The 27003-nt window shown below is 54.2% G+C and overlaps 10 protein-coding genes across 10 annotated transcripts; 5 read left to right on the top strand and 5 right to left on the bottom strand.

Annotated features, from left to right (window-relative positions):
• Positions 1-7617: 7617 nt before the first annotated feature.
• Positions 7618-9993, bottom strand: Tdp1 (Tyrosyl-DNA phosphodiesterase 1; the record flags this gene model as incomplete). Its single annotated transcript, XM_032025681.2, has 10 exons — positions 7618-7987; positions 8140-8330; positions 8428-8606; positions 8683-8743; positions 8821-8894; positions 8968-9005; positions 9073-9254; positions 9310-9382; positions 9434-9540; positions 9610-9993. 10 exons carry the CDS (start codon positions 9991-9993, stop codon positions 7618-7620), a joined length of 1659 nt encoding a protein of 552 aa, XP_031877792.2.
• Positions 9994-11873: 1880 nt separating this feature from the next.
• On the bottom strand, positions 11874-12911 carry CGGC5_v007798 (uncharacterized protein; the record flags this gene model as incomplete). Its single annotated transcript, XM_032025680.2, has 1 exon — positions 11874-12911. One exon carries the CDS (start codon positions 12909-12911, stop codon positions 11874-11876), a length of 1038 nt encoding a protein of 345 aa, XP_031877757.2.
• A 1177-nt stretch (positions 12912-14088) lies between these two features.
• On the top strand, positions 14089-15024 carry CGGC5_v007797 (uncharacterized protein; the record flags this gene model as incomplete). Its single annotated transcript, XM_066151904.1, has 7 exons — positions 14089-14124; positions 14158-14219; positions 14278-14314; positions 14430-14436; positions 14508-14582; positions 14645-14693; positions 14856-15024. 7 exons carry the CDS (start codon positions 14089-14091, stop codon positions 15022-15024), a joined length of 435 nt encoding a protein of 144 aa, XP_066008882.1.
• A 9-nt stretch (positions 15025-15033) lies between these two features.
• Positions 15034-15551, top strand: Rbx1 (E3 ubiquitin-protein ligase RBX1; the record flags this gene model as incomplete). The annotated part of the gene is made up of 4 exons (XM_032025678.1): positions 15034-15138; positions 15188-15266; positions 15332-15402; positions 15453-15551. 4 exons carry the CDS (start codon positions 15034-15036, stop codon positions 15549-15551), a joined length of 354 nt encoding a protein of 117 aa, XP_031877759.1.
• Positions 15552-15774: 223 nt separating this feature from the next.
• On the bottom strand, positions 15775-16560 carry SPCS1 (Signal peptidase complex subunit 1; the record flags this gene model as incomplete). Its single annotated transcript, XM_032025677.2, has 4 exons — positions 15775-15966; positions 16039-16098; positions 16159-16312; positions 16504-16529. 4 exons carry the CDS (start codon positions 16527-16529, stop codon positions 15775-15777), a joined length of 432 nt encoding a protein of 143 aa, XP_031877768.2.
• A 1397-nt stretch (positions 16561-17957) lies between these two features.
• CGGC5_v007794 (putative metal ion transporter) lies at positions 17958-19884 on the top strand (the record flags this gene model as incomplete). Its single annotated transcript, XM_032025676.1, has 2 exons — positions 17958-19252; positions 19305-19884. 2 exons carry the CDS (start codon positions 17958-17960, stop codon positions 19882-19884), a joined length of 1875 nt encoding a protein of 624 aa, XP_031877760.1.
• A 609-nt stretch (positions 19885-20493) lies between these two features.
• On the top strand, positions 20494-20868 carry TIM8 (Mitochondrial import inner membrane translocase subunit TIM8; the record flags this gene model as incomplete). Its single annotated transcript, XM_032025674.1, has 2 exons — positions 20494-20611; positions 20702-20868. The coding sequence occupies 2 exons, from the start codon at positions 20494-20496 to the stop codon at positions 20866-20868; spliced, it is 285 nt and encodes a 94-aa protein (XP_031877799.1).
• Positions 20869-21332: 464 nt separating this feature from the next.
• On the bottom strand, positions 21333-22200 carry RL25 (60S ribosomal protein uL23; the record flags this gene model as incomplete). The annotated part of the gene is made up of 4 exons (XM_032025673.1): positions 21333-21420; positions 21508-21800; positions 21956-22023; positions 22179-22200. The coding sequence occupies 4 exons, from the start codon at positions 22198-22200 to the stop codon at positions 21333-21335; spliced, it is 471 nt and encodes a 156-aa protein (XP_031877771.1).
• Positions 22201-22735: 535 nt separating this feature from the next.
• Positions 22736-23638, top strand: BMT2 (25S rRNA (adenine(2142)-N(1))-methyltransferase; the record flags this gene model as incomplete). Its single annotated transcript, XM_032025672.1, has 1 exon — positions 22736-23638. The coding sequence occupies one exon, from the start codon at positions 22736-22738 to the stop codon at positions 23636-23638; it is 903 nt and encodes a 300-aa protein (XP_031877774.1).
• A 962-nt stretch (positions 23639-24600) lies between these two features.
• UTR4 (Enolase-phosphatase E1) lies at positions 24601-25627 on the bottom strand (the record flags this gene model as incomplete). Its single annotated transcript, XM_032025671.1, has 3 exons — positions 24601-25233; positions 25435-25475; positions 25582-25627. 3 exons carry the CDS (start codon positions 25625-25627, stop codon positions 24601-24603), a joined length of 720 nt encoding a protein of 239 aa, XP_031877786.1.
• Between the last annotated feature and the right edge of the window lie 1376 nt (positions 25628-27003).

Genomic DNA, 27003 nt, shown 5'->3' with positions numbered 1-27003 from the left:
GTCTCCATTGCCCTGGGCGCTGAGGATGGTGGTGGTGTTGGTGGTGTAAAGGGGTCCTGCGGAAGACCAACGAGACGTCGATTGTGCTTGGGCCCTTCCGCTCGCCTTGTTGTCTGTCCTTGGTCCGCCTCACGTGGTGAGACCCTTCAATGAAGGGAAGGGCAGGTATCAATGCACGGTCAGGTCAGACACGCGGCGATACGGTGAGATAAACTTCCGTTGCCCAAGGCGGACACTGAGATTCCGCACTCCGCGGGGCTCCGCGATGCGATGGCACGGCTGGACACCGGCTCGCACCATGTTCAAAGGCGATGAAGGGAAATCGCCCAACCAAAGTCGAGATGATGGGGCGACCATTGACGTGGAGAGGAGCATTCAAGCATTCTGCTCTGCTGTAAGTCTCAGATACCTATGCATCAGTACGACCGACTCACGAGAAGAGGGACGGGACGGCGATTCGCATAAGGAACAGACAGACGGACGGCAAAAATAACGAGAGCGAGACGTCCCGTTACCCTTGCTAGTGATTCCATTTCCATCTCCATCTCCATCTCCATCTCCATATGCGTCTGCGTCTGCGTCTGCGTCTCCATCTCCAAGCCCAACCCCGTCGCTGTGGCCGGCTTCTTGTTGCCTCCACTGTCATTGCGCCCGCTCGCAGGCTCCCCGCTCACCTCCCCGGTGGCCCTGCTCCCCGTCGTCTCGTGGCCTCGTCAACTGTCAATCTAGTCTCCACCGTTGCGCATTGTCGTTGTCTCGTGCGTCGCACTCATTCCCCGAGAACTCTTGGCCAGGTCATGTCGCGATGATGATGGGGGTTTTTGATGTTTTTTGATGATTCGGTTTGCAACGCAGCCCCATCCCATCTCTTCCCGTCTTGACTCGATCCAACTCGAAGCGATTGAAAGGGTGCCCGCCCATACGTGTTTCTCCCCATAACGTAGGTGTCCGTACTCACACTCCCCTCCTCTTTGCAGCCGGTGTGAGCGGAATGTGACTCGATGCAAGTGGACCGGGATTGGTTCTTTGGGCTCTTCTCGGAGCTCTGGGCTCAGGCCAACGTCCACACTCATCTTGAGAAAGTGGCCGCAGGACTGACGGGCTTGGCAGACGTCCTTGTTCACCCTACTTGCATCTTTTGGCACCTGCAGTCGACAGACAACGCACGTCTGCACCTAGTGAACCTGTCTACCTATCCACCTTTCTACATACCTACCTACACCGAAGGTAGGTAAGTACCTGTCCGCGGCCACGGCCCTCGGCTGCATCTGCGGGACTAAAACAAAACCAAACAACTTAGAATAAAGCACCGCGGCCAGAAACGAGCCGGTCAAAGTCAATGTCAATGCCAGTGCTGATGATGCCAGTGCCTGAAGCCGCAGTGCAGGTCTGATAGCATCACCTCGGAGGCTAGCCCGTGAGTAACGCCAATCCAAACCAACCCCAAGCCGCAACGGCGATGGCATGCGATGTTGTCACAATAAGCCTTGGAGTGTCGCACTTATTGACGGGAGTACCTGTTGGCTAGATGTCTATCTGCACACGCAAGACCCAGCAAAACATATGCAAAGAGCAGGCGCACGAGAGCGACGCAGAGAAGGAGCCAGATCCAGCCGAGAAACGCGTCGCCATTGGATTAGATTCAACATTGTTCCCTTCCATCTCCAATTGTGCTACCGATACCTCAGACAGCCAGCCCGTCGCCATTCTCCACCATTTCCGCAGGCGTGTGTGGTCCAGCATCACATCACATCCGAAGGGCCGTGACACGGCCCACCACCCACACCCTCCTCCAGCTCCCACCCGGGCCCCCAGATGAAATGCGAACATATGCCCGGGGCGTCGCTACGGTGCCGTGCGGTGCGGTACGGAGCGTCGCCGCCTTGTCCCAGCCTTCTTGCCTTATCACCGTCACACTGTCGAGTCGGGAGTGTGTTGTCGTTGTTGTTGTTGTTGTTGTTGTTGTTGTTGTTGTTGTTGTTGTTGTTGTTGTCCAGATAAGGTGCAAAGTAAGACTTGACCTTAACTTTGCTATCGATGCCCGTGTCTCTGTGCTTTGTCTGGAAGACGGTCCATCAGTTGAGAGGTGCTGACTGCCCTGTAGGTAGGTGCCCGGTCCTCTCTCTGTCTGTGTTTGGCTCTTGTCATTTGACTATCCGTGAGGTGATTCCAACTAGCAACCATCCACCATCCACACCCTACCTAATTATCGATGGCACCTTGTCTCTAATGGAAAGCCGTTGAGGCTCTGCCACTCTATGCTTCTTGGCTTCACTATCAGATGATCCCCGCGCTGTCATTCCCTTCGCCGTGCTGCTGCTGCCGACGTTGTTGTCGTCGCCACTGTCGCAGCCCCTGGACATTTGGTATGTGTCTTCGCAGTCGAGCACCGTCTCGTCTCTTGTCACCTGTATCTCCCGTTTCTGATCTCTGGCATCAGCTCAGGCCAAGACTTGGACTATGACATGGCGGCTGGGGCTCGTACCAGGGGAACCCCATCCCCCAAAGGAAAATCAAACACAACGTCGGGAGTCCCAGCAAAGACGTTAATTACATACCCCCCGTCGAGGAATGGTGTGTTCAGCCATGTCTTCAGTCAAACCCCCCCCCGATGGACCCCATTCGAGGTCCCCGACGGACTGGTCACCTGCACCAAACTCTGATTCCTTGATCCCAGCTCCCGCCCGCAGCAAGAGAACCCTTAGCTTACCGCCGCCACCACCGCCGCCGCTGCTGCCGCTGCCGCTATGCGACGTGATGCTATTCCCCAGAGACCGAGCAGTTGCAATAACTACCTTACCTTGTCATCCAAAGCACGAAGCACCGGCCACCATGAGACACGACCAGCCTCTGACGGGCGGCAATAACGGACGTGGAACGACAAGTTCAAGCTTGCCGCCTTGCCGCGATTTTTCTTGGCAGCATTCCCTTTCTTTTCTGCTTGTTTTTCCCCCCCTCTATTCCCCCCTCTCCCAGTCCTACAAACCCCAGCCCCCCTCTTCTATCCAGGGTAGTGATTTGCTCCAAAGTTACCGAAATCGACATTACCGTGGCCATGGTTGATGGCTGCAAATCCGCCGAGCAGGAACAACAAGCTACTAGATCCCCGTTTGCTCGATTTTGCTTGCTCATTCGCCCGTCTTGTCTGCATATAAACCACGTTGCCTCCAACCCCTTTCGGAACCCATCTCGGGGATTCGGCAGCTCTCAAGCTGTCAGTTTCCGGCCTGAAGCGTCTACGTCCCCTTGCATGTTCCTCCGCCTCCACATTTCCGGACGGACTGTAATGTCTGCCCGCCGGGCTGCCGGATGGCCGATGCCGGTGCAGCCGCCGGCGCCGAATGACCGCCAAGCCCAATCCCTGGTCTTGGCTTTACGGCGATGCAGTGCGCTCCAATCCAATTGCTCTGAAGCAACAAACTCTTGGCAGGCTCGTAAAAGTGATGCGTCGTGATGCCGAAGACGCGTCTTTGGCGGCGCGGCATGAGGCAGCGAAGCGAATACTCTGTATGTAGACAAGGTGCCGCCATGCCAAGATCGTGACTGTTGCTCAGCTGGCCACCTAGCTATCGTCGTCGATGTGGTGAGGATGGCTAACGGAGTCCCACGGACGCATGCTGAGCAGGTTTGCCAAGGACCGAGCGAGCTACCTGAGGTGTGTTTCCACTGGTATTGCATCTCGACCCTCCGGCCGGTCTTTGGGCATTTGGACCTTCGCTACACATGAATGATGAAGGCATGGTACGATTTTGTCTGCGCGGCTACCACGTATTGGCTCAAGGGCGGCTTCATCGGCCATCGTCATCGGTATCAGACCTACTTGGGTAAGGTAGTCAATTGACTTTTCGGTCCCCTCCACTAACCCTATCTCCCCGCCGGTCGAGTCCCACTACCTTAGCACCAGCATCGTCTTGGGCACTTAGCAGGCCCCCGGAACGTCTACCCGCCTACCTGACGTTGAGGCGACGCGACGCGAGGCTTGTTGATGTCGCTACCGCTACCACTACCACGAGGTAAGGGCACAGAAAAAAGGCAGTGGTGTAGGCCATCCATCAATGCTGGAATAGCAGTCGCTAGCGTCCTGCTCCATAACCAACAGAGCATTGAATTCAGGCGATGCAATCCAAAGTCGGGTTGAAACACGAAGGATTAGTGATCAAGGAGAGCAAATCGAGCAACTGCAACATGCTCCGCGGTGAAGGCGGGGTTTGTAGTCGCAAAGTCATCAGGCAATGTCTCCCCTCCACGCCAACGTCGTTCCAACCTTGCGATGTGTAGACACAGCCTACAAGCACAGGCACAGATATGCACATGCAGAATAGTACCTCAGATAGCGCACATATCCGCAGATGCAAATGCGGGCTCGATCTGACGGTGCACGTAATAGATTGACAAGTCGGGCCCTGGTCAAGAATCAGAGGTCAACCATTCCCCTGGGCCCCGAAGCCGAAACCGCAGCCGCCGCCGCCGCCGTGGGTGTGGGCTTGGGCTTGGGCATAGCGACAGGCAATGTCAATCCCGGCGCAGCTCCCATTTTCGCATTTGTGAAATGTGACTGTTTTCCGTACATACTACGCAGTACATACGGACTTTCTGGGGCTTTGATGCTGTTCTGTTTTTGAGCTCTGTGGATTCTTTCAATGCACGGGTTCGTCAGATCATTCGCATCGACGACAGCATGGTTCTTGCCGGGGAGATTGTTGCACAGAAATTGCCGTGTAGTAGTTGGCGGGGTGCATGTAATTAGATCCCCGACAAAAGTGCCCGTCTCCGTTCTTTGTCTCTCTCTGGGCCAAATTGAATTGTCAGTCATCTGCCCGGGCGGACATGCGAACATGTCCGGCCCCACTGCAACTCGGCCCATCTGCCAAGACTACCGCAGTAAGGGCCAAGACGACGTGGAGGGCCGACGCCAATGTCTCCAATGGCGGGCGAGTCCAGGCCCAGCTGCGATCGCCTTCACCTTGCCATCACCTCGCCATGTTATTTTGCTGTTGGAGATGGACAGCGAGGTGAGGTGCGGTCCCTAGATGTCCGCACCGCGCATCATTCTAGTCTACCTTAGTCTGGTTGCTGGCCGTTGCGGCCCGTCTGTTTCCATGTAAGGTAGTGAGTGCGCTTGCGCAGCATTGGATCCATCCGTACTGCTGCTAACAATCACGGATACATACCCTTACGGACTCGAGTTGAATCGAGTCGCATCGAGTCAACAAGACATTCACCGCTCATCACGCATCACAAGTGTCCGTCGCCAATCCGACTGTCCCGTCTGTACCGTTCGAGCTCAACGCCGCAGAAGCCGCAACATCCATCCAATCAAGCGGTGCCGTTGACAAAGTCGAGAAAATGTTGCAACTCCACCTCACAAACCCGCCCGCGGTGCATCACAGCCTCAAGCTAGCGAGGCCAAAGACGGCAAGGATCAGTCCGATCCACCGTCGACCCACTTGGAATGGCTGATTGAAAAGAAATAAAGAAAAAGACAGGGCAGATTAGGGTGGCGCCGGTGGGTGTCCTCAGAAGAAGCTGCGGCACTTAGTAAGCTACCTTACCTACTAGTAGGCACTGTAGATACGTACACTTCCCAGGTATTCTGGGTCACGTACAGAGTACATAGCATAGGTATCCACTCTGTGCCCTACCCTGCTCTTGCTTGGCCCCTCAATGCCGATCAGGATCCCCCATGCATCCCATCCCATCCGTGATCCAACCCCATTGCGCTGCCTGTTTGCCATTCTGGCTGGTTCTGGTCGTAGTTCTGGACCCAACTCCAGGGGTCCAAACCCAGCCACGGGGGGGAAGGGGGGGGAGGGGGGCCGGCGGATGAAGAAGAGCCCACGGAAAAAGAAACCAAACTTGCGATCTCACAATCTGGAGTTCGCGCTAGCGGCCCAACTCGACAAGGACCCCGACTTGCCAAGCTTCCAAGCGCTTGTATCCGTGAGGTAAGTCCGGTACGTAGCCAAGCGTCCAAAGGCATTCGTACGCTAGCGTGTATCCGCACTACCTTACGCTGCACTGCAATTCCCTTGAACCTGCCGACATCATCGCCGGCACCACACGTCAGACAGTACCGTTACTGGGCTATTCTGCAGCGCTGTCCCTCATGCTCGAGCAATGGTGTATGTACTGCATAGTAAGGTAGTGTAGAACTCGACTGTTCTTTTCTCATTCTTCTCTGTCCCTCCCTTCTGCCTCGCCTCGCCTCGTCTCATCTTGCCTTGCCCTACCCGGAGCGGCCAAAGGTTGTGGTCGATCGCCCCTTGGGCACAATCACCACCTCCTTCTCACTTAACTGCCACCCTCACGGTGCTACGCATGGTATTTGCAATTTGACGGAGGGAAATGCGCTACCCCGTCGATGCCGGCACTGCTATCCTCCCACTTCACGCATAATGAACCACTCGCCGTCCGTTTCGCCAGTATCTCGGGTTCCTATCTCGCTTCCTCGTCACCTCGGTTTTTGGTTTTCGGTATGGCTGATCCAACCACGAGCAAGTTGAAACCGTGTCACCGCCAGCAATCACCAACCCCATCCTTCCCGTTCCTTAAGTCACCACATGCCTTAATTTGCTGCGGCGGCAAGCCAAGTTAGGGGGTGCCAGAAGGACTGCGACCAAGATGCCCACTGCTGCCCGTCACCTCTCCGGGGTATGTAGGCAATCGGCCACTTTCCCATCGTCCCGTCCGCCACCCCTACGCACATCTATTGCTCCCATATTGCCCCCTCCTCTCCCTGGTGTGTCACGGTTCTGCAGTGTATTGGTATCGTCTTTGGATTTGACACTGTGCTTTGTGTACCACGATGGTGTAGGTATGCTGCGCGACCTGCCCAGTACGACCCATATCCAATTCACCGGATTCAACCGGTATGTGGACTGCCATGCCCTCGGTATCATGGAATACCTAAATGTGCGTCTCGCACTTGTACTAATCCATATTGCGAAACCAGCATATCCGTACCCGAGTTGAACATATTACTCCGAATCTTCTTAGCTTGTTATGGATACCCAGCTAGACGCTAGCCTTCTTTTTCCCTTTGTCTTTTTTTTTTTTTTTTTTTTCTTCTCCCTCTCGCCCGCCCCCGTCCACAACCTACCAACAGCTGTCACTACATGCTGTGATCCATCTCATTGCGACTCACGTATGGGTAGGTACGTACAGTGCACTTTGTTGGCCCCCATGCCATCCAAGCGGGACATGCAAACCGCAGATTCACTAGGCCATATCGTTTAATAGACGCTAGTCCTTAAAATCGGCAGCACAGCAACGCTTGACCAAGGCACGAATAGGCGCGATTGGTAGAACCTGTAAAAATGCTGAGGTCCCGCCATCGGAGGGCTAATTAGCCCGGCCGACCCGGGGTTTGCTCCAGGTTGAGACGACGCCATGCCATCTGTGAAGATCCATGTCCGTGCTGCACTTGCCTGCTCTCCCTTTCCTCTGCGTCCCTTTGCCGCGCCCCCCTAAACAGCATAAACACAAAGCTGATACGACTGTCGCTGAGGGCCATTTGTCTATCGTGCACGTTCGGACGCTCTTCCGCCAATTGCCAGGGGTGTCTCAGCTGAATCACACCCCCTCCCTCTCGCTTCGTCCCCGGTCCCACATCCCTGGTCAATCGGCCTTCATGAAAAACCAAGGCCGGCTGGCTGCCGATTCATCTGACGTGTAGAGCCCCGCCGGCACCTTCATCGGAATGGGCATCGTCGTTCCAAACGCTTCATCGAAGCCTGGTGATTCGCCTTGGTGTCGCTGCCGCCGGTGCTGGTGCTGCGGGTTTTCCTCATCGCCCTCCTTTCCGCCGCGACCCATGTGAGTCTGCGCCCGCGCCCGCTCCAGCGTCTGGGCACCTTGGTCGGCTCCCCGCCGTGTCCCAGAATCCGCGCAGCCCGCCGTCCTGCCCACCGCGACCAACACGCCGCACTCCCAGTTGCGACAGGAGAGCTTAGCCGTTCCCGACTCCCGGTCCTTCACTAACCGGCCCCTAGATTCCAATTTAGGTCAGCCTTATGATCGATCCACGTCGTTTCGTGACGTCCTGCTCAGACGGCATATGGTTCCTCTGGCCCCTCCCTCCCCGGCCTTTTACTATTGCGACGTTGGTGCCGCCTATCATCAGGCCTCGCGATGACTTACCATGCACTCTCTGACAAGTTTGCGCTCCCCATGTATGCCCAGACCGCACCGTTGCACGCTCGTTCTCGCACGAAAATGGCCTTGCTATGCAACAGCAGACCTGTTCGGGTGCTTTCGCAATCTCGCAGTAATTCTCGCGGAAAGGTGGAAGACTTCCACCACTTCTCTTGCATGCAAATAGTGCCGGCAGCCTGATTAATGACGCGAAATGAGCATTCTCAAAAGACAGGGGCATTTGGGCACCAGGATCGACCGGCGCCGCGGCGATCCCGGCCGGGACATACTTACAGATCTACCGCCTCGGCTGCTCGAAACGGTCTTTTCGGTCGGGAAATAAATACGGAAATGATGCTGCAAATCGACCGCTTCGGCGGTAATTGTTCTAGAACCGGAAGGACCTGACCTTCCGGCCTTGCTTCTGGTCGACTTGGACTGTCTCGCTTCGTATTCCTTCATGCCCGAATCACCTACAAGGGTGCCGTGGGGTGTTAGTCCGCTGATCACCCCGTCAAGTCTCGACAGGTTGAGTGCAACCACACGTACCTTGACAAGCATTGTAAATAGCTGTCAAATAACCATGGTTCAGAGATCCCAGCGAAGAAGCCTGATGACAAATTGCTTAGCGAAACCCCCTTGTCAAACTGCCCGCCAAGAGCTGGGAAAATTGTTCAGCCTACATACCACGTAGTCAACGTCAACGGGATAGTCGGTTGCTAAACCCAAACTACGAGCAGTGTTTCCGAGTCCACAGTAGCCTTTTTAAACGGTCAGTTCTTATTTTGACACGCCACAAACATCAATTTCTGGCGCCTTGGGGGGTATGCTGACCTGTGTGTTGCCAAGAGTCATTCGCATGGCTCCCGGAACTGCGGATTGAAGTCAGCTGTCAGAGTCGATGCCATCTTTGCCGGGACCCTCGTTCGATTGACTGACATTGTATGGACAAATCCGTAGCGACTCGTTTCGGAAAAGTCGTAATTGTCAAGGCTCTTGACCAGTTTCTCACCGATACCAAGAGCTGTTAGGAAGCGCCGCAGCTCCTTTCCAAACAGTGTCTCCGTACCGGCTGTAGTCTGCTGCGTCTCGTAGCGAGGCAGGTCGATGAGAAACACCATCTGCCAGTGTGAGCTAGGCCGTGAGGAGGATTGTGATGAATCGGGGGTGACAAACGTTTTCTAGAACACCCGTTTCTCCCCAATCGTAGGGAACCAGATTGCCGGAAGGAACCACAAGTCGGAGATAGCTGCCATAATCTCAGTAGCTGCCGGTAGTCTAAAGAATGGAGACGTTTTACCCTTCATACTTTAGGATCTGCAACTTAGAATGCATATACCCGCCGTGCATGGGCGGGAAGCAGAATCTGATGAGCCCAGCAGGGGCGTTTGACCGTATCACTGCTTTCTGTAGGATACTGTCAGTGAACGTGTCATCGGTCACGGATAGGGGCTTTGTTGGCAGTTTTTCACGTACCTCTGCGTCGTTTGCTGCATACGCAACCAGCACCATCTTGGTGCGCCGACAGTCGATCTTCGATAGAAGCCACTCCTCATCCCATTGAAAAGAGGAAAGAACGGCGAGCTGCAGCTGCTCTTTTTGCAACACTTCTTCGATCTTGATATCATCACCCGTCCTCGGGTATCCTCGTGCCCAGGTTCTCCTGAAGGCTCCCTTGGCGAAAGGTAGATCGAGGGCATTGGCTGCTTGCTCCTGTACCTTCAGAACAGGGGCAGCGTTTCTCAACTCTTGGCTGTCAGCGGCATCAGTCCGTTGAGATTTTGACGTCTGGAAGTTCTCGTCAAGGTCAGCTTGCGTGGCTGATCGTTTTCCCAGTCTTGCGAGACGTTCCTCTTCCATTTTTTTCCTGTCAAGAGCAAGGGACCCAAACGTAACACCAGTGGTAGGCTTGATGGACTGCTTTAATGGGATCGCTGGCGCATTAGATGCTTCCGATCGATTGTGAAGTGCGATGTCTTCTTGTTGCAAAGATAATGCAATGGCCAAGGCCAGATCCGGGTCATCTTCCGCATCTGGTGATACAGAACGCGCTGGGTTGTATTCTGAACTCATAGTCGCGCGCAAGCCGCCAGAAATACGCTTTTCCGGACTGATTCGGTATTCATAAGGTGAGAAATTGAATTCCAGAGTCTGTTTTGTGCTGAATTCGGTGTGGAATAAGTTGAACGTGGGCTAAAGGCAGTCGCGATACCATACAGCGTTTATTAATTAGGTCGAGTAGCTGTCGCGGTGTCACGTGCTGATCAGATTGCTTCTTTGTTGCATACTCCCCCATTCTTCCCCCGCTTAGGTACATTAGATGCAAAGAAGCGCCGCTCTGTTGGTGTACGATTAATTAACTTACCGCTCGTATCTGCTTGATTTCTTTACAATTTTTTCAGACTCCCAATGACAAGGGTGGAATTAGTATGTGACAGCTTGATAGTTGCACGATCAGGTAGCAAACACGACAGATCTCATGTATTCATGACTTGTCCCTGATTACAGTTGCTCGTCTCGTCACTGTCTGATACGCAGAGACTTATGACAATACTTGCATTATTGCCTTCTACAGTCTCGTCGTCACGCTTGTGTATGTAACTATTGATGTCAAGAGCTTGGACATATTGGTCACAAGCTGCTGAGATATGGACGTGGCTCTGTTTGCGTTTGTGGCTCGATTGTCTGATCCGTCACAACGACACATGGTAGCTGGACAAGTGGCGTTTCTTCTTATTGTGGTTCCCGGCAAGCATACCTAATTCAATTCCCCGCCTCCTCCCAGCCCCTTCGCCTCTGCCATGCCTTATCACGGTGTCAAGATGACAGGATGAGGGGGCTTGCATTCACCATACACGGCGTCAGTATGATGGCCTTGGGCAACAGGGTAGAAACGAGTTGAAACCCGTGCAGCATCGAGAATCAAGGCTTCATCTCTGGCTCATCTAGACTGTATGGCATGCTGCGTATTGTGAATGTTTGCATGGGCCCAAAGTGGTATGGGCTGATCTAGCAAAGCACATCGCCATCCACAATTTACGAACTCGCTCGAGAATAGACCTCGAGGTAATGTCCGAATGAAACTCCGAGATCCAGCTGCGTTTACAACCGTACCGTATGAGAGCTGCCGCAGAAAATCCTATTAATATTCGTCATGCCCACCTTGCTTCCCGTCGAGTTCAAGCCGAGCTATTGCGTAGGACAAATACAACAAATTTCTCAACAACGTTTATGCTCATCAACCCAATATCCAGTACACAGGATAGAGTGATCGAGCTTACGGCCTTTGGAATAAAATACAGCACTCGCTCATATTCATGTATTCTCGATGTGCATCACACTGACGGGCATTTACAGCCAGTGGTCCCTAGACAAGGTAGACTGTCCGTTTGTAATAGAGTATGATATACCTTTGAAAGTACGCCACGAAGCGGTCCAACGAAGATGCAGACGGAAAATGATTGAAGTTGTCCTAACTGAAGAAAAACATCGATGTCGCCTCCGGGTATCAAGTTGAATACTCCTGACGTTGGCACAAAAAAAGCATCTGCCAATTTTGCCACATCCCGTAACCCCAAGACACCCAACAACAAAAATCACAATCAACAGCTAGAACTCGCAGAGACTCCCGTTCCATGCTAATTGTTGGTCCAAAAGTTTCACATACATAGATAATGGACACCTGGTTGATGGGTGGCGTACGGAAAACGTCCACCTCATAGCCCAGACCAGTGGCTTCTTCAAGAGTACAAAGGACGTTCTCCCGATTTGGCAGCCGCCAGAGGGGAGTCTAGTTTGAGGATTCGACGAAGACTGTCCTCCATGACACGAAGATCGGAGGATCGGGCCTCCTCGTCCTGTGTAACAATACCATTACTGGCGTGCGGAGTTGAAGGCATCGATGGCGAGGGTTGAGGAGAGCCTGTCATACCCTTGCCTCCAAACAAGTATTTCTTCAAGGCCTCGGAGCGGTCCTCGGATGGTGAGTTTTCCGAAGCTTTTGGTGTACAAGGTTGACTAGGACCGGCGCGGGCAGCCCGAATGCGGTCCTGGTAGGGAGTCGAAAAAGCAGGGCCAAGTGGCTTGCCGGGAAAGCCATCAAGCTCTGCCGAAGAAATGCCGCTGGAGGATCGCTCGAATGGCATTCGATGCCCCGGGTGGGTATTGTACGGTTTCGCGGCGAAGGGACTGTCTCTGAGCGCGGGAGCCGGCGGCGAGACAGGCCCCTGAGGCCGAGAAGAGGAGTGAAGAGAGCTTACTCGACGTGCCTTCTCCTTTTCAGCCCTATCTGCTCGAAAGATAGCATCAAGAGGAGACTCTCGGGCCACAGGCACAGTCGATGGATGGTGCGGAGTCGGTGCCTCATGCTCTGTCACTGGGGGAGATGGTTGCTGCTGAACTTCTCGTCTCATGCCCGGATTGCCTGGGGACTCGGGGATCGACTTCGAGTAGAAGCTAGGCATAGGCAGAGCTGAAGGGGCGGGAGATGCGTGGAAGGTTGCGCCAGCGAAGGCTGCAGCGGTGTTTGGCTTGTTGCTGACGGGAATGCTCTGGGGTGTTGACCGACGGTTCTGGCGCGTGTCTGGCGATGCTACAGGATTGGCACTGGGATTCTTCGCTCGAGGCTTGTTGCGAGAGCGCTGCTTGGAGCCGGTCTGAGCCCCCGCGGCCGACTGGGGATCTGGAGAACCCGAGTAGGACTTCTGAGGAGTGTGTGGACCGAACTGATCAAAGGCAGAATTCGACACATGTGCCATATCGTTCTCGGAGGCGTACATTTTCTGCCCGGCCGCCTTCCCGCCGCCATTTCGACCTCGGCGACGGTTGGTTGTAGGCTTCGCTTGATTGGTTGCCTCCTGCATACTGATGTCTGAAGGGACAATCTGGCTTGTTGCTTTTCGGCTTTCGGTGTTTTGCTTTGCGTTGTAATTAATGTAACGAGAGACGGCAAAGGAACGAGAAGAGTGCTTTGTGTACGGCAGTCTCGTGCCCAGAGCCTAGTCGGTACAGGCAGAGCGCTGTAGGTACGTAGGCTAGGTATGATGCGTTAAGATGAGGCAGGCTTGTCGGGTAGATCGGTTGACCGCAGAGTGAGTGCAACTATGGCTGTCGATGTGCCGCTGTGAGCGTCGTGTTGATGCTTAAAGATACTGGGTTTTTCGCTTTGGTTACGGGCGGATGATGGTCGGATTGCGTGTTCAAGCGCCAGGAGGATGGTCTGTCTGAGGAAGCGGGTTTCGGGGAAGGGAAAAGTAGAAGCAATTATCTGATGCAGAAGAAGCGCGTGATGGTGCTCTGCTCATTGTGCCGTGCAAAAGGAGGGCGAAGAGTAGATAGGGTGACGCTGAAGCAGCGATGGGGTGGGCAGTGGCTGCAGCTGTGATGCGGCTAGGTAATGGCGAAAGAGGGGAGAGGGGCTTAAGTAACCCTGGCGCCAAGATTGGGCTCGTTCGGCAGGGCCTGGCGAGGCACGGCATGCCATCCCAACCTGTGCTGTTCCTCGCAACTGTCCAACACCACCGACCAAAATACATCCAATCAGAAGCAACTGAGCCACTGCTGTCCCTCATTTTCCGGGCCGTTCCCAATGCCAGCCTCACGATAAGCCACTCCTGCTATGATAGGCACCTCACCATCCTTGTTTCCCGTGCACCAAAAATGGCAGGGCGCGAGTCACTTTCCAGGACCAACTGCGTCACTGCTGTGACGCGGAGACAGCATGGTTGAGCATCTGTCTATATACTTTGAAGTGTGGACTGTGCTGCAGATATCCGTAGTATGACCTGGAAGTTCGTCAAGCTAAAGTCTTCAGCTGCTCTTGATGACTGCGAATCCAGCCAACAGCCCCGGCTTTCGGCTTCGGGATGCGGGCGGCAGAGAACTGAATTGGCGTCGCATTGCCCGCACCACTCGATCGATATTCGAACTCCCGTCATCAAATAGATGCCACCAGCTATGCGAGTGTCTCAGGGCAAATGGAACGCGGCACGGGTACCGTACCTTACCTGACAGGACCTCAGGTAGGGCAATGCTGCCATACGACTACGGTACCTAGACTATCTTCTGGCTACCGTACTTTACCTTAAGTAGGCACTTTTGGAATCCATGGATGGAAGCCAGCGGAAGTCAGAGCTGACATGAAAGGCACACTGAACTTCGCCGCACAACCTACCTCATCTACGTAGGTAGGTAGGTATCCTGGGTGGGGTGCTTATGGTATTCGTACCTAGGTAGGTACACTAGGCACCATAAGGCACCTTCGGTACACTACCTAGGTACCTAAGTAAGGTACTCAGGCGTTAGGTACGTATCCGTATGTACTATGCAGTAGGTGCCTCGCCCTCAGTTCACAGCTTAACTCCATCCAATCACAGCTCGCACCTGCCTACGAAACGGAGTTGCTCTAACCACTGGTGGCAGCCTTGCCTTACCACCCTACCCTGCCAAAGGTAAGTTAAGCAGTAGTGCCTCACCAGTGCCTCACCAACGCAACGCCCGCGAGGACGAGCAGAACTAGCCACGAAACACGACAATAAAACATCCAAGAGGTACGGAAAGTGGTATGGAATGTCTTCATTCTCCCGACCGCATCAACCCGACGTGTTCTTTCTTCCACGACAGCCTTCCCTGTCTACCTTCCTGCTGTACCCTGCTGTCACCTGCCGATTCTGCCACCTCTTTGACCTCACTGATCGATGCTGACCCTCCCCACCTCCAACCAGGTACTACAGCATCAGGAACAACCAACCGTTAAATTCGAGAGCTCTGCCAAAGTCCGATTTCCATCACCACTTCAACAACTCATCGACCCCTCCCCTCGACTCCCGGTCTTCCGCTTTCGCAGCACTCGCCGCGCCCCCCGAAACGTCCACCGAACCCCGCCGTTTCTAGCATCCCACCATGGCCGACGTCGACATGACCGATGCCCCTGGCAGCGTCGTCAAGAAGGGAGCTGACGGTGACTCCAAGGCCGCCGACGGCAAGAAGCGCTTCGAGGTCAAGAAGGTTAGCATCTCGGACCAAGCATACTCTTTCTGAGCTTACGGATGGGTAGTGGAACGCCGTCGCACTCTGGGCATGGGACATTGTCGTCGACAACTGCGCCATCTGCAGAAACCACATCATGGACCTCTGTACGTCGAATAGAAGGACCATCGGCTGCTAAGCTGTTTCCCCGGACATACTGACACCACCACAGGCATTGAGTGTCAAGCGAACCAAGCCTCTGCCACGAGCGAGGAGTGCACCGTAGCTTGGGGCATTTGCAACGTACGTATTCTCGCCCGACGCAGCTGTACGTATGCTAACATTTTCACCAGCACGCCTTCCATTTCCATTGTATTTCTCGCTGGCTCAAGGCCCGCCAAGTGTGCCCACTGGACAACCGTGACTGGGAGTTTCAGAAGTACGGTCGTTGACATGGTGGTTACCCACGGGGAGATATTATTTCTTGGGTTTGGCATCGCATAGTCGCGCAGGAGCGCCTCAATACAGTCAAAAGGTACAATGAATGGGCTGCGGCAATTTGCGCAAAGCCGGCCAATGTGGCCGACCAGGAGTAAAGGCACATGAGAAGATACGATACCATAGGAAGCACTGGAATGATTACGCCTAGCCTTATGACTGTTACTCTCGATACCCTTAGCCCGATTTCTCTATTGTAGCCACATTGCGTATACCCGTGCCATTAGATTCCAACCACTTCACCGGGTGTCGTTTATAGAATGGCCAAGGAGGCACAACGAGGAGAAATGTGAGGGCGGTGCCAGCGAGACCTATGTAAACTGCCAACTTGATATCTTGAAGGAAAAAGCCGACGAGGAAGGCGAGTGCCTAAAATGTAAACTGTTAGAAGGTCGCGGAGAAGAGGGATATGGTGTTGAAAGTTTTGAGGTGCGAACTTACCCCGGATGCTGAGAGGACGAGGGTCGCCAAGAGGTCGGCCAGTTTTTGGCCCTCAAAGTCCTGAGGAGAGGCAGACATCAGCGCAACGTGATTTGGATAAAGACGTCCTGCGGCACTCACAATCTGACCCTCGGCCAGGTCGCGCACCTGGTCGAGAATTTGATCAGCCATGCGGGCTATGGAAGGGAATTGTGTCGAAGTGAAGGACTGTGTGACGGTACGAGATGCTGCAAGATTGAAGGGCGATCGAGAAACGCGTGCAGCAAGGAATCGGCTTGGCAAGGAATAGAATCAGTCTGTCGGCCCGTAGATGTATGCCCGAAAAGTAAGCAGATGGGTATTTTGAGGCGATCAACGGATCAGGCTTACGAGGAGTCCGCTGGGTGTAGTTGGCGACAAGTATGCCAGTTCGTAATAGTAAGGTAGGTGCTTGGAAGCACGGACACTATGCTTGGCTCTACCTACCTAAGTACGGACAGGTAGCAGCCCATTCGGCGGAAGCACTCGAAGCGGCGCACCCATGACACTGGAAGCACTTGGCTTGGGCGTGCACCACCCTTTGGAGGGGCACAATAGATTAGTGTACCGCGAACCGTTTGAACGAACCCACAAACTGTGGGCTTGCACGGTGCCGCCCGGCCCGGGTCCACTCAGCTACGCAACTGTGAATGTACACTAGCGCACCTCACTACTAAATTCCTACAGGGCACGTCGCGTACTGGCACCACAGCAGTCCTCACTCAGAGGACCCGTGACAGACCACCCGCTGCAGCGACACTGGACGACTTTAGTTCCCCACCTCACTGCCCAACTGCTGAGCTGCTGTTGGCCGGAGCCAGGTGGTGCTTGACACCTGAAGGGAAAAAAAGTTCTCCTTCGGCTCGCCTCTGCCGGGCGTCTCCCTGGCTCGGAATTTTTCTGACAACCAGGAAATCCTCTCCTCCCTTTTATGGCCTCGCTCTCTCTCTTCTTTACCACAGGAGAAACAACAAAAACTCGACCGCACCACCGCTCGAGGGCAAGATCAAATCGTCCCAAGTCTTCCATTGCCCACGGCCAGTTTCTGCTCATTGCCTCGCACAGAACGAGCATTCCATCAGATCAGTCTGATTTTTTCTTTGACAGTCGACTTTCGGGACTGCGACGGACGAACCTGTTTCCGGGCGACGAGTCCCGCATCTAGGGTTGACCCAAATAGACCACCTCTCGTACCTCTGCCGCTGCTATCGCCAGGAAATCCCTCTTTCTGGTCCTTTATAGTCAAACCGCAAACTCGCGCGGAATTTTACCTTCGATATCGCACACGCTCGTCCGACCTCCCAGCACCCGCGTAACTGCATCACAGTCCGGCATTATCGTCCTCGCCTGGCTTCATTTTCACAGGTCGCGAGACCCAACTGAACTACCCTCTCAACCAGAACACCACCAAGTTGGCTTCACTCGCAGCTGCCGCTACCTCCCCCTCCCGTTCACTCCTAGGTCCTGGTTTCTGGGTCTACAGCGGAGTGAACAAGAAGCCTCCATAACTGGGTTTCCCCATTGCCGATTTCATACACCTTGGAAACATCACTGCGAAAACGTCACGCCGTCGCTCTGCTGGCATCTCCAGCGTTTATCACGGCTCTCGGGACTGTCGCCAGCCCTGTTTGCCCTGGAAGCTAGCTATTCGTTCAGCGGACAGCGCGCCGCGGCCGCGCGGGGTGCTATCAACTGCGGTCTGCATCGCACGTCACTAAACGCATCAGTTATGGGTATCGCCATCTGAGTTGAGCGTTGCGGAGGCATTTGAAGAGAAGCGATTCCGAGTAACACATCTCATCGCTCTCCCTTACGGTCCTGTAAATCGACTGGTTCGCCTGTTTCATCGCGTCAATCGAAATACCAGCAGCACCGCAAGCGTACTGTCAACAATTCTCATCATGTCGGACCACGAGGAGACCATCTCTGAGGGCACCTTCAAGACGCCGATCCCTGAGCTTGACGATCACCGTCACCAGGTCACGGCTGCCCCTCACCCAGAGCGTCCCCGTCGAGGCACTTTCGACACGCTTTACGGAGCTCGATTGCTGAGCCCCGAGTCGGCTGCAGCGGATGCATCAGCCAACATTCGGGTGAGGGACTTTGAAGAAGCAATTGTGGATGAAGAAGGGGCTGATGTCTCACCAACGGCTCGTCGTGTTCGTCGGCCGACGGTTGAGACCATCACTGATCAACGATCCGTGTCGCCGCCAAACTCCGTCAAGGCCTTCGCTGAGGCGCGTCGGCGTGAGCGTGGCATGTCCTTTTCTGAGTCTAAGGCGGAGCGGGCTGGTGACGAAGAAGAGCTGCACCGAGCTGTCTCAATCAGCAGTCGCCGAAGCCATCGCAGCCGGCCGCACACGGTGGACGATGGTGCCAGCCTGGCTACCAATCAGTCCGCCGAGGAAGACGTTTGCTTCCCTCTCCAGGAGGGTCGGCGCAAAGACCAGTTGTACATTGACTTCGACTATCTCGAGAACTTTGTTCAGTCGGATAGGGCCTCGCGGGTCAACAGCCGCCGCGAATCTCTTCGTGCCTTCCCAGACCTCAGACCGCAGACATCTGAAGCTGTGCAGCCACAATTGCAGCTCCACACTGTTGATGGAGACATTCTCAACATGCCCTCGGACTCGTCCACGGGTCAGGATGCTCCCGAGAAGGAACCCGCTGTGGATGAGGAGCCTAAGGCGAAGCAATCCCCAGCACAACAGCCGGTGGATCCCAACCGGTTCAGCTTCTTTTCTTCGGCGTGGGAGTCAACGATCCACGCTGCAGAACTCGGCGACCTCGTGCTACCCGGAGAGGACCTCCGCGGTCTCTTTGCCTTGCCTGCAGATGAGTCGGATGGTGTTTGGTGGCTGAACGTCAACAACCCGACCAAAGAGGAGGTTGTTGCTCTCTGCAAGGCTTTCGGTGTTCATCCGCTCACCATCGAAGATATCACAACGCAAGAGGCTCGGGAGAAGATTGAGCTCTTCCCCTCTTACTACTTTGCGAGCTTCCGATCGTTCCACGCAGTTCAGGAAGATGACGGCATCGAATACGAGCCTTTCAATATCTATGTCGTCGTCTTCCGTGAGGGTACTCTAAGCTTCAGCTTTGAGCCAAACGCACATGCGTCGCACGTGCGGAAGCGCATTGCCCTTCTCAAGGACTACGTTGCGCTCAGCAGTGACTGGATCTGCTATGCCCTCATGTAAGTTTTTCTGCTTGCGCATGTCGGCAATCCTTCCTAACCTTCTCACCAGCGACGATATTGTCGATTGCTTCGCGCCTGTCATTCGTGAAATCGAAGTCGAGGCAGATGCTATCGAGGATGGCGTCTTCGTGGCTCGTGAGGACGACTCAAACGCTTTCCTTCGATCAATCGGCCGTGTTCGTAAGAACACTATGGCTTTGATGCGCCTTCTGGGAGGCAAAGCTGATGTGCTCCGAGGCTTCACGAAGCGCTGCAACGAGAACTACAAGGTCACTCCCCGCATGGATATCGGCCTCTATCTTGGTGACATCCAAGATCACGTCGTTACCATGGTCACCAACCTAGGTCACTTTGAGAAGATCTTGTCTCGCTCCCACAGCAACTACTTGGCGCAACTTTCGATCAACAGCATCTCGCAGGGCACGCACACGAACTTGGTTCTAAGCAAGATCACCTTCCTGGCATCCATCCTCGTGCCGCTGAACCTTGTCAGCGGTTTGTTTGGCATGAACGTTCCAGTTCCGTTCGCAGGGAGCAACACTCTCGCTCCATTCTTCACCATCTTGGGAAGTTTGATTTTCTTCTGTGTGGTTAGCTTGGCTTTGGCTCGCAGATACAAGTACATTTAAAGACACGGTCCTGTGTGCTAGGCGGATACTATGGCTGAGTGATCAGAGGAAATGACGGTAGCAATAAAGAAGGAGAGGATGGCATTGGGACTAGACTACGTAGTAATTTCACCTTTCTCTCGTTGCAATCGGATCTGCTGACGATGTGTGTCAAATTAACCGTTGAACCGTGTAACAAAAGGGGGAAAATCAAAAGCCTCCATGCAGTGTGAGTTTGTTCTCTACGGTAAAGTTGGGCATGTGTTTCTCGAGGTATGCTCCTTACAAGTATGCGTAATGTCAAAAAGTTGGTCGTCTCTCCTCAGAAGAAAACTACGGTGTCCAAGCGAAGCGGATTCTGAGCCAATGTGGTGAGGTAGGTCCTACCTACCTAGGTAGTAGGTACTGAGACTAAGGTAGCGGGACCCAGAGTGGGGAAATGGGAAAAAGTGTGAGCCAACTGAACCTTTGTTATTCCAAAACCTTCACCACGAAGAACAACCGCAACGACGCACGCCTCAGTTCTCCTATACCGTTGTTTCAAGGAAGATCGAAATCTGGAACTTTCTACATCACACGCAACCGGTTGTAATACGACTTCTCCGGAGCGCAGCGTCAGACACGGAAGCCATGGAGTCATCTAAGCAGGCCCTCCAGAACACCGACCTGGAACAGCTCAATGACAAGGACAAGGCCGAGCTCCGTCAATTCCTTGCGAACGAGCAGCAGCGGTCGCAGATACAATCACGTGAGCACAATCTCCGATTCTGTAGAGCGCAGCGCGAGGCAGCATTAGGCAATCGAGGCAAGGGAGGAAGCTGACATGCAATCACGACAGAAACCCACGCGCTCACGGAAATTTGCTGGAAAAAGTGCGCCAGCGGCTCGATTCGCGGCTCAAAACTGGAAAGGGGAGAGGAGTCGTGCCTTGCCAACTGTGTGGACCGCTTCCTCGATGTCAACTTCCTCACAATGAAGCACCTGAACAACATGCGTTCGGGCTAGATGATTTGTATGCTCACATGGGCCGAGGAGGATGGGGCTCAAATACCGAGAGGGGAATAGAAGACGCCTCAGGGCGCTCATCTCATGTACAAGCATTGTAGGACTACGACATGTTACGAGTGATTGGATAGCACACTTCCCACGCTGCCATTGCAATTTAGTGCATACAGTTCTAGTGATTACATTGATTGGCGAGCACAGGGAGCAAAAAGGAGCAGTTGTGGTTCAACGTGGTTCAAAGACAGGGTCACGAGGGGCGGCAGTGGTTCCGCGTTCATATGCAATTTTGGAGACTCAACCTGGTCATTGTACCCCAGCTCGAGGACTGGGGAATCGATTTGTGCCCCTGGAATACCACCCTCGGGGATCTAATCAACAACCTTTAGACGCCAATGCCAATGCCGTTGCAGTCAATGAACCCGAATTGCTTTTTGTTCCCGTACCCATTCCCGTCATTTCAATGTTTAAACGAGAGCCAGCTTGGTGGCGGCGATGTCAAGAGCATCGACGTCAGGGGTGAGGCGGGCGTAGGCCTTCTTGGAGCCGTCAGGGCTACACCAGTCATTGTTAGTTCATTTGATGTTGATGGTCTGTCTGTTGCGCGCACGTCGCATCCAACTAAGGGGGAACTTCTCTTACCGGATCAGGGTGTTGATCTTGACGGTGTCGATGTCGTAGAGCTTCTTCAGGGCCTGCTTGATCTGGGCCTTGTTGGACTTGATGTCGACGATGAAGACGAGAGTGTTGTTCTCCTCAATCTTCTTCATGGCGCTCTCGGTGTTGAGGGGGTGGATGATGATCTTGTGCTCGTCGAGACGGGGCTCGTGAGGGATCGACTTGCGGGGGTACTTGGGGGCGCGGGAGACAACGAGAGTCTTGGGGCGGTGGAAGGAGGTCGTGTAGCGGACCTTGGTCTTCTTGTGGGAGTTGGTCTAAGAAGTTTGCATGTCAGCTTCGGTCGTCCGTCTTGAAATGTGCTTTCTTGGAGGAGGCGGGAGACATGGAGCGAGCAGTCGAGGTCGCCGCGATTCATCGATCCCGCTTCGTTCCGAGGAAGCGCCTCGTCAAGTTTTTGCGTTGTACTTACACCCTTCAGGGCAGCCTTGGCAGCAGCATTGGCCTGCTTGGAGCCCTTGGGAGCCTTGGAGGCACCGCCTGTAGTAGATGTCGCATCAGCAATCGCTCTTTATGATCAAAGAACTCGCAAAATCTGCTGCAGCATGATGCTCGGGAGGTTCGCCCCGTTGCCGTCGACGGGCAGAAGATTCATCGAGCTGGAAACATCTTGGAATGGTGTTGCTGTCAAGTACCTTTCTTGGTGTTAGGGGCCATTGTGAATGTTGGGGGTCGTTGGCTGGCTGGTCGGGTTAGCTGGCTGAGTCGCGGTTGAGGTCAAAAAAAGAAGGCTCTCGTGAACTTTTCCTTTTTTTCCCCCCCAGATTCTGTGGTTTGTGTTAGGGCACTGGTTTTTTTTTTTTTCCCTCCTCGCTTACATGGTCCGTGCACCCTCGAGGCTGGGCTGCTCGACGACCGGGACGGCGGGGGCCCGGAAACTTATCTAAGAAACGCAATATCTATTCGCCGGTCGCTGACAGCGGAGCTCACCTACCTGAGGCACCTTAAGATCAGTTCGTGGTCGGGTCGGGAGAACCAATGGATGTCGAAATTTTGTTCTGAGAGATTCTTGACTACATGATACTCTATGGCTGCGCAATATCTCTCGAGCTTTGAGATTCTCTGATACTAGATCTGGTTTGTCGTGATCGCATCCCGACCGTCAAATACCCTGCACAACACTTCTTACCACCGGTATCAAAAACCTCGTGCGGTCACACTTGTTCTTTCCAGAAGTGACGGCTCATCAGCTATGGCTCGACAAAAACCAACACCGAAGCTTCTGTCAAGTGGTAGACCTCCAACTCTGAAGAAGGCGAAGTCGATTAGTCGGAAAGAAACCAGAACTCTCATCAACACTCATCACACACTACAGAAGAAGCGACAGCAGGCCTTGGCCAGAAACGACGAGAAAGAAGCTGCGGCTTTGGCGGCGAAGATCTCTGCGCTCGGCGGACTCAAGGAGTATCAACAGGCCAGTCTCCAGGGCCAAAGGACAGATCGTGGCGGAGACAGCTCAAAAGTTCTTCTGGACTGGCTGCGATCGGCGAATCTCCAATCAACAAAGACCATGGCGGCGGCGACGAGCGACAACCACGGCAGTGAACGCCGCCGCTTGCGCATGCTTGAGGTGGGCGCACTCAGTGTCGGTAATGCTTGCTCCAAGAGTGGGCTTTTCGAGATGGAGCTCATCGACCTTAACAGTCAACAGCCGGGAATCCTCCAACAGGACTTCATGGAGAGACCTCTTCCCAAGGACGATACAGAGCGGTTTGATATCATCTCACTCAGTCTGGTTCTTAACTACGTCCCTGACCACTCGCTACGTGGGGAGATGCTTCTCCGTACGCTGTCATTTCTCCGTCAGCCCAACGACGATCTTCCAGAGAGCGCCCGCAACATTTTCCCCTCATTGTTCGTCGTTCTACCCAAAAGCTGCATCTCCAATTCACGCTACTTCTCCCAGGCTCGACTTGTTGAGCTGATGACTCTCTTGGGATACGCCCAGGTCGGAGTCAAGCTCACGAACAAATTGGCCTACTCCTTCTGGAAGAGACAGGGCCCTGCTCAGCAGCCCATGACCCCGTTTACCAAGACTGAGGTCAACCCAGGAGTGACTCGGAATAACTTTGCTATCACTCTGAAAGCTTCGTGACACCAGTGGCCCGGAAGTTGTCATTTCAGTACCGCTGTGGAACAGGCGAGAATGATGACTGATGAGGACACCCGATTAACCAACGCGCGATCCAACACTACGGCCTCCGAAGTCGGGTGGAGAAACCTTACTCCTGTTCGAAGCAGATACGGAGCTTTATCCCTGGCTGCGGCTTCCTTTTTCAGGACGGCAATGGGCGATCAAAAGGGAGAACTCGACGACACAGTGGGATTCCTCAGCAGGTGGCCTTGCATAGATCGACGGACGATCACTTGCGTTATCACCATGGAAATGCGCACTACAAAGTGTCACGTTGCCCAGAGGGTCAGCACCGGCTAGCCCTGGTGATATGCCCAGGTACCGTCTCTCCAGACTTCAAGAACCCCGCTCAAACGCCCCCATCCGCCGCTCTACACTCTTATCACCGGCATCAACAATGTACCGTGAAAAGGTGGCGGATGGCTCGGGGTCGGTAGAGTACCTGGCCGCTAGTTATCAAGAGATGGCTCGAGTGTTGCTTGCGAGCTCTAATTGAATGTGGCTGGACTGTTCATTTCGTTACCGTGAGAGATGAAGCTGGGTGTGTAACAAGTATTTAGGCATTTAACACCCGGATTCTTATATTGGATTCGTTGTGCCCTTGCTCGCTTTGCCCAGAGTTCAGCACTAAACCAATTGTCTAGGCTGGGCTGCGACTGGCGTCGTTGTGGCTACACACAAAGTTGTGGTACGGCGCTGTGAAGAGTTGGAGGGGGTCGCCTGGAACGGTCTTTGTGTGGATTGGAAGAAAGGAGAGCAGGAACAAGATTTGTGGATTCGCGGGAAGGACGGAGACGGGAAAGCTGAAAGTGATGTTCGCCGGATGCAGACTGTATTCGAGGCACCCCAAACGAACCCTCCCGATCGAGCTACAGCGTTTAGCAGGAGCATTTGCCGGCAAACCCGCAATCATTCGGCGATTGTCATTGTGTTGATCCATGATCCTCCAACTCATTGAAGTCCCTGATCGGCTGAGGGTTCATATCAGCCGGCAAAGGTGCGTTGCCCGGGCGAACGACGGGTATGCTTTGCATTCCTGCCGCAATGGCGGCTGAGACTTCAAGTGGATTGTCGCTGAGGAAGAGCCACTCATCAGGCTTGGTATCTTGAAAGTTGGATAAGATATTGGTGTAGCTGCTAGACTCGGTTTTGAGGCCAGCGTTAACAGTGTCGAACCAGCCAGAGATGAGGGGTGTCAAGTCCGACGGCAGAGCATCTGTGTGGGCAAAGAAGAGTTTCTGCGCGGGAACAGAGCCGGATGAGTAGATAACCAGGCGCAAACCGGCGTTTTTCCACGATAGAAGACGCCCAGGGACATCTTTGAAGAGGGGTGCCTTGATCTCGCCAGATTTGTAGCCCTCCTTCCAGAGATAGCCTTGGAGAGCCTTGAGGTAAGAAATCTTGACATCGCGGCTGACGAGGTCCCGGAAGTGAGCCTCGAAAGCGGAACGGTCAGACACGCAATCATCAGGGAAAGCGTTCCGGTAGTGAGAAAATTCAGGGCTGTCCCACTGCTTGTCTAAGGTGGCCGGCAGAACGTTGACAGCATAGGGGAACTATGGGGAGGATGAAGTGTCAGTACGGGACGCAGGGATTGTGCCGCCTCGGGTCTATGCGCACGGTGATCCGGCACGAATGGACAAGCGACCTCCGTGGTAGGAGAAGGCAAGCGGCGGAGAGCATAATCGGGGTGTCACCCGGGACCCGACAGAACCGGGGTTGGGAGGTGGAAGTGGCTGCGGGCAAGACAATCATACCAAGACATCTTTGACAAAGGAAATGGGGCACACGGTCCCTTCTGCAATGCGGACGAGTGGTTCAAATCAGCGTGAGTTCTCTTGTCAACTACAAAACAAATCCATCCAGGTCCGAAAATGTGTGGATGCGGGGAGATAAAGGCTCACCGATGTCAAGCAACACGACCTTTACACTGCCGACTTTCGGTGCCATGGTGGGCTGTTCAGGCACGATGTGCGTCGGGTGTTTTTGCGTCGGTAGTGGCGGTGACCAGGTGAGAAGAAATATGGATAGAGGTGAGACGGTGAGGACCGGGACGCGACGCGCGAAATGTCAGAGGAACGCGAGAAGGGTGAAAGAAAATCCTTCAGTGAGGTTTCGCGTGTTGTGAGTTGGTATGTCCTGTAGCTGACTTGGCCAAGCTGACACTGGTTCATGCATGAGGATGGACGGCGGGAAATTGCGAAGAAGGCGGTCAAGCCAAACCGGAATTCAAGAAAGCCCGGAAGGGGAAAAGCATGCAGCGTCGTAGGTAGGTTGGGTTGCAGCTGTCGTAGGTGTGTGTGTGTGTGTGTGTGTGCGACTGCGACGGAGCTGTACGAAGGTGGGGGTGGGGTCGACGAATGAGGCGCCAAAGAGTTACACAAACCTTCTCCGGTAGGCCCAATAGGAGCAGCATGTCAAGACAGCTAAAGGCTAGATGAACCAGCGGTGAGCCCGTCCGTTGGCGACAGCAACAATAACAACGACTACGACAACACCACGATCGCATTGAAAACACGTTGCGGGAGGACCGAGTGTTGGACGAGCTGGGCCCTTGAAAGCGCCGGACGGATTCGGCACGGGAGCCGGAAAGGGAACCGGCGGCGGGAGCTGTCACGAGTCCGTCGGCGGTCAGGCCCCATGGAAAGGCAGAGAACGACGGCGGTGACTCAAAGGAAGCGCCAGAAGCGAGAGAAGAAGAAGAAGAAAACGCCGACAACTGGCCACCACCGGACCATAGTTAGGTGCGCACGGGTACATAAGGTAGGTAGATTCCCAAAGGAGAGATACCTTACCTTACCTAGGTAAGGTAGGTAAGAGAAGAGGCTCTTGGGGGTGAGGACGCATCCGTCAGCCACTCAGGTATTGTCAGTACCTGGCAACCTGGGACCAATTTCGATGCGCAGCAAGGCGCCATAAGCCAGAGAAAAGCCACACCAAGGTCGTCCACCGCCGATAGTCCGCCGTGCCTAGTCCCGGTCGCAGGTCCAAGGCAGTTGTTGTTGTCAGCCAATTGACGGTAGCAATTTTGCGTGTTTTCATGCACTTGCCATGGTATGGGCCAGATACTCGTAGCCACGAGCTGTTGAACCCCTTTGTTTCTCGCCTCCCATCTTGTCTCGATCAACAGAGATAGATCCACTTGACCAATAATGTCGACGTGTCTCGCCGAGAGGCGTTGGGCGAACGGCCACAACACGACGGAGGACGCCTGGCAGTTGCGCCATCGTGGTGCCTGACGAGCTCAGCTATCACTCACTCACCCACTAAGTCACTCATATAGGTGAGGTATCGGACACGGAGGCGACACGTTGGAATGTGCCCGG

The sequence above is a fragment of the Colletotrichum fructicola genome (genome assembly GCF_000319635.2).
Source record: "Colletotrichum fructicola Nara gc5 chromosome Unknown KSG_Nara_v1_contig04, whole genome shotgun sequence".
NCBI classification, from domain to species: Eukaryota; Fungi; Ascomycota; class Sordariomycetes; order Glomerellales; family Glomerellaceae; genus Colletotrichum; species Colletotrichum fructicola.
The sequence above is the reverse complement of the archived record's forward strand: the minus strand, read 5'-3'. Positions and strand labels throughout refer to the sequence as shown.